Consider the following 12,743-nt stretch of genomic DNA (forward strand, 5'->3'; position numbering starts at 1 on the left):
AATTTAACAAAATAATTTTGTCTATACCTAAATGCAAACATAAAAAACACAAATAAATAAAATAAATAACCATTAGCAATTAAGCAATAGAGCCAAAGGCTAAAGTTGTTGCGTACGATCAACAGCAAAGCTGCCCCCTAACTTCAAGTCTTGGCTCCATCTGGTGGCATCCTATCAAATATCTCAACCTACCCCCACTTTTTTTTTATGTTATCCCTCTATTTCGGCATTTGCATTTCAGTTTCTTCAGATACCAATTTCAAACTTTCGAATGTTTCATACTAGTATACATCCACTTTCCAATTTCCTTTTATTTCAGAATTTCTCTCTCAGTTGGGGATTCATTTCTTCAAGGGTGAAGGTGGATGTAGATCTAAAAGGCTATTCGACGGTCTCTCTTCCTCTCTCGCTCTCATTGTTTTGTTTTGTTTTTTATTTGATAGTCCTTTGTCGGTGGAGTTGTGATGTATATTTTAGAGGCAATGCACCTCAATCTTGCCAAAAACGACTGTGTTTTGACATCCTAACTGAACTGTTCTAAAACTGATTAAATCGTCCCAGTTTCTGGTTATTTTGGTTGAACCCACGATTTCCAGTTTTTATGCTTTTTGTGTAATTTTCGATTTTGTAAGATAACTGGATCAGATTGTAGTCTTGTTCCCGATTGAATCGGCGGGTCCAATTCGGTTTCTAAAACCATACTGTAATGTAACAGGTACCTATACTAAACTGGATCTAATCAAGAACACTTTCTAAAGTGATCATTGTCAATTAAAAGGGTGATTTGTCACAATTATCCTATTGATCTTAAATGAGTGGTTTGTGTATATTCTACCCTACTATTTAAGAGGCTTCTTTTGACGGGGATATTCATTTTTTTTTTCAAAAATATCCTTACACCCTTATGTTTATATAGAGACAAAACTAAAAGACAATCTAGTAAAAATATAACTATAACTCCCACTAAAACATTGCCTAAAAAATATGGCAACTCTCTTGTTGATTTTCAAATCGTTTTATCCACTTTATCAAAAAAAAGAAGGCTTTATCTACTTATAAATTGAAATGAATGAGAAAATGTGTAAACCTTAAATTGGAATGTATGAAAAATTATGACACTACAAAATAAAAACATAAAAAGCCTCATTGCATATGTAAAACTTTTGTGACGAGGCTAGTTATTTATTATGCATGTAACTTTGAAGATGTCAACTTTTTTGCTCATTTAAAGGTTATACATGGGCATGATAGGTTTCATGTATAATGAGTAAATGTTCAACAATGAATTTACCAATCTCTAAGAGAGAGACTTTATTTAGTTAATTTCATATTGGAGTGGGACTCAAGACAAAATTGATTGTTGACATTTTTCTAACTTCTTTTCATATATATAATATTTATAAAGACTTCTCGCTCAAAAATTATTTTGGAGTCCAATAAAGTTAAGGCTTACATAAGCTAAGGACGTGACATTGATATGTGTTGAAATGACAAATATATAAAATGTAAGTAAATGGGCCTCATATATAATTCTACAATCTTCAGGGGTCAATTGCATTGTGTTGATGGACATTATTGTAATTTGCAGAAGTTCAAAATATTTTATTGATATGGTTGAGAAAATTAAATAATATTTGAAGAGTTTCAAGTAAACTCAATAGCCTTTCAAAGTTTTTATATTTATATATATAAGATAGAAATTCTACTATAGATTAATCTAAGTGTATATATATGTGAAGCTCTCTCCTAGAGACTTAAACCCCGACCCTTATCCCCTCAACACCTCACAAGCACTTATATTTATGGAATGATCATCACACTAAAGGTGTGCGGTGGTAATAACTTTTCAAAGTTATTAATTGATATTACAACTAAAGATTAAGATCCTAAGGATCCCGCAAAGATCCTCTCTCTAGGACTTATAAAGGTCTTTGTAAGTAAGACATCATATTAGTGGTTAGCCATCAGAAACGATTGTGCGAATGTGTGGCACGTACAAAACTCTAAAAGAAAAAGAGACACTTGGGTTGCTGAGTGTTAGGATTTACCTAGACCATTGTATTGATATTACTGTTGTATTGTTTTGACTGTTCCTATTATGTTAGTTAACTAACTATGGTTTAAAGGGTCCATGGTTTGGTTAAGTGAGGTGATTGTATTGATGTTAGTTAGGCTGTGGTGAGCATCTTCAATAGTGTAGCTAAATGCAAAATATTCTCTATAATAAAGAATGAGACCAAAAAAAGGGCCTCATCCACTAAAAAAAAAGGGCCTCCAATAGATTCTCTAAATCTTGAATTCTTTTCGGCTCATGAATAGTAGCTCATCAAATCTGATGGGCCTGTTCATTCTTCAATTTTTTTTTTCTATTATAATAATCAGGTATTCAATAAAAAAATATTGAAAGATGTGTAGCTGTTAAAAAAAGAGTAAATAATAAATAAATAAATAAATAAATAATATTTAAATGAGATAGAGAATGAGATAAAAAATCTGCTGGAAAGTGTATTTAAAAAAATTGGTAATTAAAAATTAAAAATCACTGTTTATTCTTCTAACAGTATAAAAATTTGATGAATTTATTGCAGATGCTGGGTTAGTTTGGGGAGCGGTAATGAGTTAGTTAGGAATAACAGAGTGGCACATCTTGTATATTGTATAAGGCTACGGCCACACGGCCCATACCGACATGCTTTCTAGAAAAATCCATGTGCGACATGCTTTCCGGAAAAATCCATGTGGAAAGCATGTCGGTATGGGCCGTATGGCCTTCCAGAAAAATCCATGTGCGACATGCTTTCCGGAAAAATCCATGTGGAAAGCATGTCAGTATGGGCCGTATGGCCTTCCAGAAAAATCCATGCGAAAGGTACATTTTGTGAGGCTTACTTCAAGGAAATTTTAATGAAAGAATTGATTTTCACAAAAGAAGCCAATAAAATAATATCTGAAAAAAAAACTAAGGGACACGTTAAAGATACTAAAAATAAAGGGCTTTGTAAGTAAATAGCTTCTAAAAAAAATAAATAAATAAAAGTTTTTGTATTTTATATATAGAATGAAAAATTATTGTATACTCTTAAAGTATTATAAATATGTACTTTCTCATTTCACAGCCATAAAAAACGACCGAGCAAGCACAACTTGTCAAGATCTTTGTAAAGTTTCTAAAAAGAAGTCTTTGTAATTTGTATATAAGACATCACATTAGTGGTTAGCCATCAAATATGACTTAGTAAGCATGACGTGTCAAGATCTTTATAAATAGGTTCTAAAAATAAATAAATAAATAAAAGTCTTTGTATTTTCTATATAAGACAGAAAATTATTTTGTACTTTTAAAATAACATAAATACATATTCTCATCTCACATCTTCTATATAAGACATCACAATAGTGGTCAGCTATCAAAAACGATTGAGCGAGCACGTGGTACTCTACAAAACTCTAAAAGAAAAAGAGACACTTGGTTCGCTAAGAAAGGTACGCCGTTCTTGATTTATTCATAACCATGATTGTATGGTATAACAATCATTGAATGAAAAAAAAAAAAAAAAAAAAATTTATTTGCTATTACTTCTGCAAACCATCGGTGGTATCATGCTGACATGAATATGTGTGTCGTAATCCATGAGATATATAATCTGTTGTCGTGTTCAGCAACGTCGGTTTAACAATTTTAGAGACTTTAAGGGAAAATTTCAAATGAATTTTTTTTATATTTAAATAGTAATTAAATAATATTAATTAAAATTTTGTTATCTAAAATATATTTTTTATTTTTATTTATTATGTGATTTAATAAATTAGTATTATTGAAATATAAATAAGTATATAAATGAGTTGATATAATATAAATCAAATTGTTAATTAGTATAATAACTAATATTTATTGATAAAGTAAAAACTTGCATAAAAAAAATATATTAATTTGAGTGGGTATACATTGGGTGTGGCCCGTGCAGGTGGATTAGGCAGTTTGTAAATTGTAGCTGTGTTGGTGGGGTCCTAAAATTGTTTTCCACTTTTTTAGATTATAAAATATTATATACTCAACATTCCTTGCAGTGCTAAGTCCTGTCATTTTATCAAGTATCAAGCTTTGTGCAGTGAGTATTGTCACTGTGCACTGGCATTAGTGCTGTGGTGGGTGAGCAGATTGTGCGAGTGTAAGAGCAAACTCAGCGTGTTGTCCTTGTCCTGTCAATCATGTAAATTAAAAAATATAACTTAAAATGAATGACTGAGCTTATAAAAAAAAGAAAAAAAAGATCAAGATTCAACACAAAGAAAAGAAAGGAAAGAATATAGATAGAGAGGCAGATAGATACAATCATACAAAGATGAAAGATTTTTTTTTTTTGATTTAGAAATTTATAGTCTCTATTTTAATATATTTTAAGATAGAGTATATTATAATAAATTCACCTATAGTTGGATTTATTTTTACTTTACCTATTTTTGATTTAAAACTTAATACTTTGCTCATTTGTGTTTAGCTTTGTTTAGCTCTGAAAACCCAGCAACACTGAAAGTTGAGGAGGCCAGTTTCTATTATGGCAAGGAGATCATATGAAACCCAGTAACACCCAGAGTTGATGATGATCTTTTTGCTGTTGTTGATGCCGTTATTGGCAAATATCACTTCTTAGTAGTTCCTTCACAATGTTTGTTTGTTTGTTTTTTATTATTTTTAACTATTTCCTTGAGATTATTATATGTTCCGAGCTTCTCTAAGACATGTTGACTTCAAACGCAGGAAACGTAGCTTATTAAATGTAAAGGTTCAATCGATTTAATTATCTAATCAATCACTTACAAGTAAAAAAAAGCTTAAATAATCCAATCATCTAACTGCTTAAAAGGGAATTTAATTTTCAAGTTGAAGATATAGGTGAATGTGGTGGTGATAATAAAGTTTATGGTTATTCATCCACTTTGATTTAATCTCAGCCAGGTAAAGACAAGAGGGCATGAAAACCGAAATAATACACATATAAGAGGTTCCCAGTATGCCATTTTCTGTTATGGCAAGGAGATCTTCCAAATAGTAATTAAATTCCACTTCTCTCCTCAAGCACTTTCAAAAAATTCAAACCTTAGCCTTTTTTTTAACGGAAAAGTCAAAGGTGAGTCACGGAGTCCAAACAGAGCTAAACACAAAGGAGTAAAACATTAAGTTTTAAACTACGGATAGGTAAGATTAAAACAGGTCAAACCACAAGTGAGTTTATTGTAATTTTCCCTTTAAGATAATTATGTTGTATTATTAATAAATTTATTTAGTATTAATTTTAATTTTAATATATTTTAAGAATGAATTAATAAATTTGTCTCTTAAAATTTAATTTTCTTAGTAGTTATTTTTGTTTTTTTTCCTATTTAATTTTCTGTATTTTAAGATATAATGGGGTTTTTTCTAATGCCTTCTACTGACCAATAAAAGGGCTAAAATATTTTTTTGTAATTAAAATATATAGATAAGTATTATATATATATATATATATATATTTTAAGTGGAAAACTTCTTTTATTTAGAAGCTTTAAACAGTTAAATTAACTGCATTTATTGTTCAGCTGGCCCTAGTGTACATTATATATATATATATATATATTTTAAGTGGAAAACTTCTTTTATTTAGAAGCTTTAAACAGTTAAATTAACTGCATTTATTGTTCAGCTGGCCCTAGTGTACAGTCCTCTATTTTTACTTTGGTGTTAATTTGTGTTTTAGTAAATCCTGATTCAGAGGCACTGCGATTATTTTTATATGAGTTTGTTTTAAATATTCATATCGTACGTGATTGGATATGCGTGCTATCAATCCTTTTGAGTGTTGTGGGCTAGATCTGTTTCGGTGTTTCCTTTCTGCTGGATTTCATAGTGGGTTGCCGATGGGTCTTTACCCTTTCGTTTGATTTCCACATGATGTGATTGTTAGAGTGATGATTCTATGTTGATACAAAATTATAAATAAAAACCAAATAAAAAAAAATTGTTTGTTTTGTTAAATCTAATGGACAACTGATGCTGTGAGTAAAATTGTCAAAACAAAAATCAATTGACTTTATAAAGTTTAAACTTTAAACTACAACCAGTAACCGAATAGATATTTAGAATTATGAATTTATGATTGCTAAAAAAGTGTTTTACCTAGTTCTAAACTTGTAATTGAAGTGTTAGAGATATATTAGACATATTAGTTTAATATAATAAGTCCAAAATCACTTCTACTTGTACTAGTAGTCTAAGATTTAATTGCTTATATATACACATATTATGGTTCATTGTAAGGTGGTGGCTTCAGGAATTTTGTTTAGGAGGGTCATTAAAAAATTTTAATAAAAAGAGAACTTGAATATATCGAGTTATCAACATAATAATAATAATAATAATAATACATGAAGTTTTACAATTTTATTTTATAAGTTTTCAAATTTTGAATGTTACATGATAGTTCATTACGAGTATCTATTGCCAATATGGGTAACTATGAGCCTATGACTATTTTATTTTGTTAATGTTAAGTTTGTCTAACAGTTTTATCTTTATACAGTCATTATTATCTATTTGACTTTGTTTTTATAAAAATATTTTAGACGAAATGAGTAATCTCAACTCATTGGCTCCGTATTAATTATTGAGGCACACAATCACACTCATTCGTATATAAAATTATATACTACATGTCTACTTAACCAATCAAATGCTTGAACAATCCCTAACTTTACCATTTTTTTTCTCGAATTTTACTAACTTTATAACAAAAAATTATTATAATATGATAACAAAACACATACATGTAAAAAAACCCTTTATATTTTCTAATTATTAAATTATATAAAGCTATATTATATTTATATTGCACATACAAATATCCATACACATCATAATTTACACAAATAACATTATAACAAAAAGTAATGTACACAATCAATATTAGACACATTCACGCACATATAATATAAATTTATAAAAAAAAATTACACTTACAATTCACAAACACTTACTCTTTACTCTTAGAGTCGAAAATACTTATAATAAGGGTGTGCAAGATTTAAGTCAGGGTGTGCAAAAAAAAAAAAATTTAAGAATAAATTAAAGTATTAAACTAACAAAAAAAAAATTTTACACATAAAATTTTTTTTTTGAAGTCAGGTGGTTCATTTGAACCCCCTAAATAGGTGCCACCCCTGATTATAATATAGGTTATTGTACTACACTATTATATAATAAAGATGTAGTCCTTAAGGATTTTCTCCATGGACATAAGCCGACAAGGCTGAATCATGTAACCTTCATGTTCTTGGTGTTCCTAAATTTTGTTTGGATCTATGTTAACTCATGTAGTATATAGTTTTTGGTGTTTAATGCGCCAAATACTAAAAATTCAGCATTTGGCTGGCACACCTGATGCTAGTACTCTATTTAACTCAACTTATTGCCCAATAAGAGAGACAAAATAGACAGGATTCAAATTCTGTCTATATAAAAAAATAATTAGTCTTTTGTTACAATGATAAAGAGCAATATTATGAAGCATATGTTACAGATTGAAATTATATATATATATATATATATATAACACTAATATATTGTAGGCCGACAAGGCTGAATCACATAACTCTTGTCTCTCTTACTATAGCCCTTAAGGGTTTTCTCTTAGTCTTTTCAAATAATAACCCATTCAATCACAAAAACTACAGCAACTCTGCCTCAATGGATAACATATATGTAACCTACTTCTCCCCCTACTTGCAATTTCACAGGAGCACCTCCCCCATCTAAAGCTCAGTCTATAACATCCAGCTAGCTACCAGTGGCATGGCAGACAACAATGCTTCAAATAATTCCATTATCGTTCGACGATCAGCAAATTACCAACCTTCCATTTGGGACTATGATTACATCCAGTCACTGAGAAACAAATATGTGGTATCATTTTGTTATTGTTTTCAATTGCTATATCGTTTTACTAGTGCTTCTGACCATATATTACTTGGAAACTGACTGGCCCCTAATGATAAAATTGTGATGTAGGGAGAAACTTACATAGCACAAAGTAATGTGTTGAAGGAACATGTGAGGATGATGCTTCACAAAGTGGTGGATCCTTTAGAGCAACTCGAGCTGATAGATATCTTGCAAAGACTAGGATTATCTCATCACTTCGAGGGAGAGATGAAAAGAATATTGGAAGATCTATACAACAATGATCAAAGTGGTGATACGTGGAAGAAGGAGAATTTATATGCCACAACTCTTAAATTTAGACTCCTAAGACAGCATGGATATAACATCTCTCAAGGTAATTTAGAATCACGAAAAAAAAAAAAAAAACATTTGGCTATTTAAACAGAATAAATTCATCTCCATTCTATATCTATATATTACTAAAAGTTGAAGCGTAGCGTTTAATACTGCTGCTCTCACATTGCGCCACATTAGCTACACGTCATTTTTTTTAATAAATATAATTTGTCCTACAATTTTAAAATAGCCTTTACAATTTGCAGCCCTATAAATGCAACCCACTACTTATTTATTTACTTCCACTATCACTCACCCTATATAAATCCAGCCCACTACTTATTTATTTACTTCCACTATCACCCTATAATAAATCTGTATAATTAATTCAACTCACCTTTTATTTATTTAGTTCCACTATCAAGCCTAACTCAAAGCCTTTTCAGTTCAACTTTAGGATTTTGTGTGAGCCTTTTCAGCTTAAAGGAAGGGGGGGAAAAAAACGTTAAAGCCTTTCAAGCTTTAGGGTTTTTTTTTTTTTTTTTTTTTTTTTTCAATTTTCCTATAATTGTTTATCACATTTATTTTTTTAATATTTACACTTCTCCAACCTTTCTCTCTCCCTTACCATTTCATCTCCCCACTATTTCTTCAATCTTTCTCCCTCCCTTATCCTTTCATCTCCTCACTACCCTATACATTAATATCATTCTTCCTCTTTCCCTTCATTTTCCTTTATTTTTGTCTCTTCTTATTCACACCTTCTTACTATAAATTTGTTATTTTCTCTTCTATTCTATGCATAGTTTTCTCTCACCAAAAAAAAAAAAAGGTTCTCTCTCTCTCTCCCCCCCCTCCCTCTCTCCCTAAATTTTTGGTGGATTTTTATTTTTTATTTTTCTTACATCTCTACTTTAGGTTGATAATTTTTTATATTCTTTAAAATTCTATTTTGGGTTAATGTGATTTAGTTTTTTTTTAAATTGTTGTTGTTGTTGTTGTTTTTTTTTTTTTTTTTTAATTCTCGTTGATTGTTAAATGTTATCCTATTGCGATCTAAAGAATTAAATATAACATATAAAAAATAATAATATTATTCTATTACATAGCATGATTTGGATAATTTGGTATTTATTTTGCTACATAGCATGATTTTTTATAGTGCTCAATTTAGATGTTAAACTATGAGATTTTACTATTTTTATTTTTATTTTTTAATCCTTTGTGGTGGACAAAGTACTCTTAATAGTTGTATTAGAAGTACTTTATAATGCCATTCATTTAAAGAAAAACAAAGGTTAGCCAAACGAAAATAATCGGATAGGTGACAAATTTTAACTTTTGCAATTTTATTTTAATTATTATTATTTTATAACAATGCATGTATAGAAATTTAATTTTTAGATTTTGCTAATAATTGTTTATTTGATAATATGTTTTGGGTTGCCAAAATTATAATTTCTACAAAGAAAATAACCTTAATAGATTATCAAAAACAAAATTTTATCCTAATATTGGTTCAATTAATAATTATTAAGTTTTATTAAATTTTTTTTAGTTTACGTTTTTTTGGTATTTTGGATTGTTCCTATATTACATTTATGATTGTTTCCTTTAACAAATAAAAATATAATTACGAAATACATTACTCATTATTAGATTAGTTTAAATTGTTAAAAAAAAAATTAATAAAACCACTATAAAAATAATTATCATGCATAACGCGCGAAATCGCGGCGAGTTCACCTAAAATGGAAAGAGTACATTTAGGTAAAGAGTTTATTTTTGGATTTGACAGTGTACATACTACCATAATATAATTAATAATTATTGCGTTGGTCATTGCAGGAGTTTTCAATATTTTCAAGGATGAGAGAGGGAAATTCAAGGCATGCCTTTGTGAGGAAACCAAGGGTATACTATCCTTGTATGAAGCATCATTCCTTTTGACAGAAAGTGAGAATATGTTGGAGGAATTGAGAAATTTCGCAACCAAGCACCTCCAAGAATATGTTAAGCAGAATAAAGATAAAACTCTTTCTGCTATGGTGACTTATGCCTTGGAGCTTCCACTGCATTGGAGAGTAATAAAGTTTGAAACAAGGCGGTTTATTGATAAATATAGGAGTAGAGAAGACATGAACCCTATCTTACTTATGCTTGCAGAAATGGATTTCAACATGGTGCAACCAATCCACCAAGAAGATCTAAAACAAGTGTCAAGGTTAAAAAAACTTATTACTTCTCACATTAAGTTGAGTTTCATCTGACATATAATCAATACGTTAATTACTTAGTTATTGACAACCCTTGAAGGACTATATAGATTCTCTATTGAACTATTGAAGTGTACAATGATGAATATTAAAATTAAAATCAAATCTCATGCAACATAAAATAAATAATCAAGTTTATTATAGCTTAAATTTTAATTTTAGAAAATTGACATTTTCTTGTTTTGTCCATAAAAAGGTGGTGGAAGAACACTAGGCTTGGAGAAAATTTGACTTTTGCAAGGGATAGGCTAATGGAGCTTTTCTTCTGGTCAATTGGTATGATAGATCAACCTCAGTTTGGTTGTTGTAGGATAAATTTAACAAGGGTGGGTTCACTGATAACGATAGTAGATGATGTTTATGACGTATATGGAACTTTGGATGAACTCAAGCTCTTCACAGATGCCATTGAGAGGTATGTATAAATCACATTAGTGCATTACGCCTCATCCCCTTTGACATAAAAACTAAAAAATTACTCTTTCATTTTTTGTGTGACTCCAGATGGGATATCAATGCAATGGATCAGCTTCCAGATTATATGAAGATATGTTTCCTCATTGTCTACAACTTTGTTAATGAAATGGCTTTTGATCTCCTTAAGGAACAAGGATTCCATATCATTCGATACCTTAAAAAAGCGGTATTGACTTGATTTGACTTCTAAATCCATCATTGTTTATTGTTAACATTTTCTCCTAAATACATGATGGTTTTAATTCCTCTAATTCATGGTCCTATTTAATTGTTTCAGTGGTCAGATTTATGTAAATCTTATTTGTTGGAGGCCAAGTGGTACTACAACGGATATATACCAAGCCTTAAAGTATACCTTGAGAATGCGTGGATTTCAATAGCAGCACCAGTTATACTAATGCATGCTTACTTTATGGTCACCAATCCAATAACGAAGGAAGCCTTGGATTGCTTGGAAGAGTACCCCAAAATATTCTATTGGTCATCAATGATTCTACGACTTACAGATGATCTTGGAACATCTGCGGTATGCTAATCACACTATCCTAATAGTTTCATTAAGAATGCTTTCAACTACTTCACACAAGCATAGCCTAACAATGTTTTCTTTTTCTTTTTCTTTTTTCTTTGGAAACTTAGAATGAATTAAAAAGAGGTGATGTTCCAAAATCAATCCAATGTTACATGAATGAAACTGGTGCTAGTGAAAAAGACGCTCGTGAGTATGTGAAGTCTTTGATTAGTACAGCATGGAAGAAGTTGAATGAAGAGAGAGTTGCAAGTTCTCCATTCTGTCAAACATTTATTGAAATTGCAATGAACCTTGTAAGGATGGGTCATTTCATGTACCAATATGGAGATGGGTTCGGTGTTGCAGACAGAGAAACTAAAGATAGTATATTATCGTTACTCATTCAGCCTATTCCACACTCCGGGATGTCTTCTGGTAATTCAAATACTACACCAAACTTGAACGTCAATTAAGTGAAGACTTTAAACCATTATTTATGAGTATGGATTTTGGTTTTGGGGGAGTTATCTTATTTAATAAGTGGATTAGGGATCTGTACAACGGGTGGCCGATTAAGGTTTTCTATGGACCCCCAAAATAAAGGAGGAGTTTGGTTTTCTAACATGTTGTGGTTAATAAATCCTTTATTTAGTTTATTTGGGTTATTTGAGTGTTTAGTTGGTTTATTATCTTTGTGGATGTTGTGAAATTTAGCAGTGAAATCATTATGTTATCTTTTGGAAAACGTTGGTCTTAAAATATGGAGGCAAAAATATGAATTGTTGACTTTTAAAGTTTTAAGATAGAGGTTGAAAATTCTATTATTGCATTGAAATATCTTTGACAGGTTTAATTAATGAGAAGTGCTACTTCTACAATACTTTCATAATAAATCTTAAGTGGCAAATTATTACTAGTTGTTATGGGTAGACAAAAAAATAATTTCAACTGTTGATTCAAATTAGAACGAATAACAACTTACCACCTATGATTTGTTGTGAAAATGTGTACCTATTCATCCTCTGACCCCGTTGATAAAAGATTATCCCATTTTCGAAATGGAAAATCACACATGGTTTAACTAAAAAGGAAAAAATAATTGGTTTCAAAGAAAGATGAATGTGCATGCATAAAACATGTATTCCATCCAAAAGGTATGAATGATTTCCAGACCAAGCCCCCTTCCACAAAGGTCTTAGCCTTTACATTTTTATTGCATGCTAGTTCT

At 30.2% G+C, this 12,743-nt stretch overlaps 1 protein-coding gene across 1 annotated transcript; it reads left to right on the forward strand.

Annotated features, from left to right (window-relative positions):
• The first annotated feature begins 7,825 nt into the window (after window positions 1-7,825).
• LOC136061479 (myrcene synthase, chloroplastic-like) lies at window positions 7,826-12,010 on the forward strand. Its single transcript, XM_065771017.1, has 7 exons — window positions 7,826-7,936; window positions 8,042-8,309; window positions 10,100-10,475; window positions 10,724-10,942; window positions 11,032-11,170; window positions 11,282-11,530; window positions 11,644-12,010. The coding sequence occupies exons 1-7, from the start codon at window positions 7,826-7,828 to the stop codon at window positions 11,986-11,988; spliced, it is 1,707 nt and encodes a 568-aa protein (XP_065627089.1). The 3' UTR covers window positions 11,989-12,010.
• Window positions 12,011-12,743: the final 733 nt, after the last annotated feature.

Source organism: Quercus suber, unplaced genomic scaffold, assembly GCF_002906115.3.
Source record: "Quercus suber isolate HL8 unplaced genomic scaffold, Cork oak 2.0 scaffold_38, whole genome shotgun sequence".
Lineage (NCBI taxonomy): Eukaryota > Viridiplantae > Streptophyta > Magnoliopsida > Fagales > Fagaceae > Quercus > Quercus suber.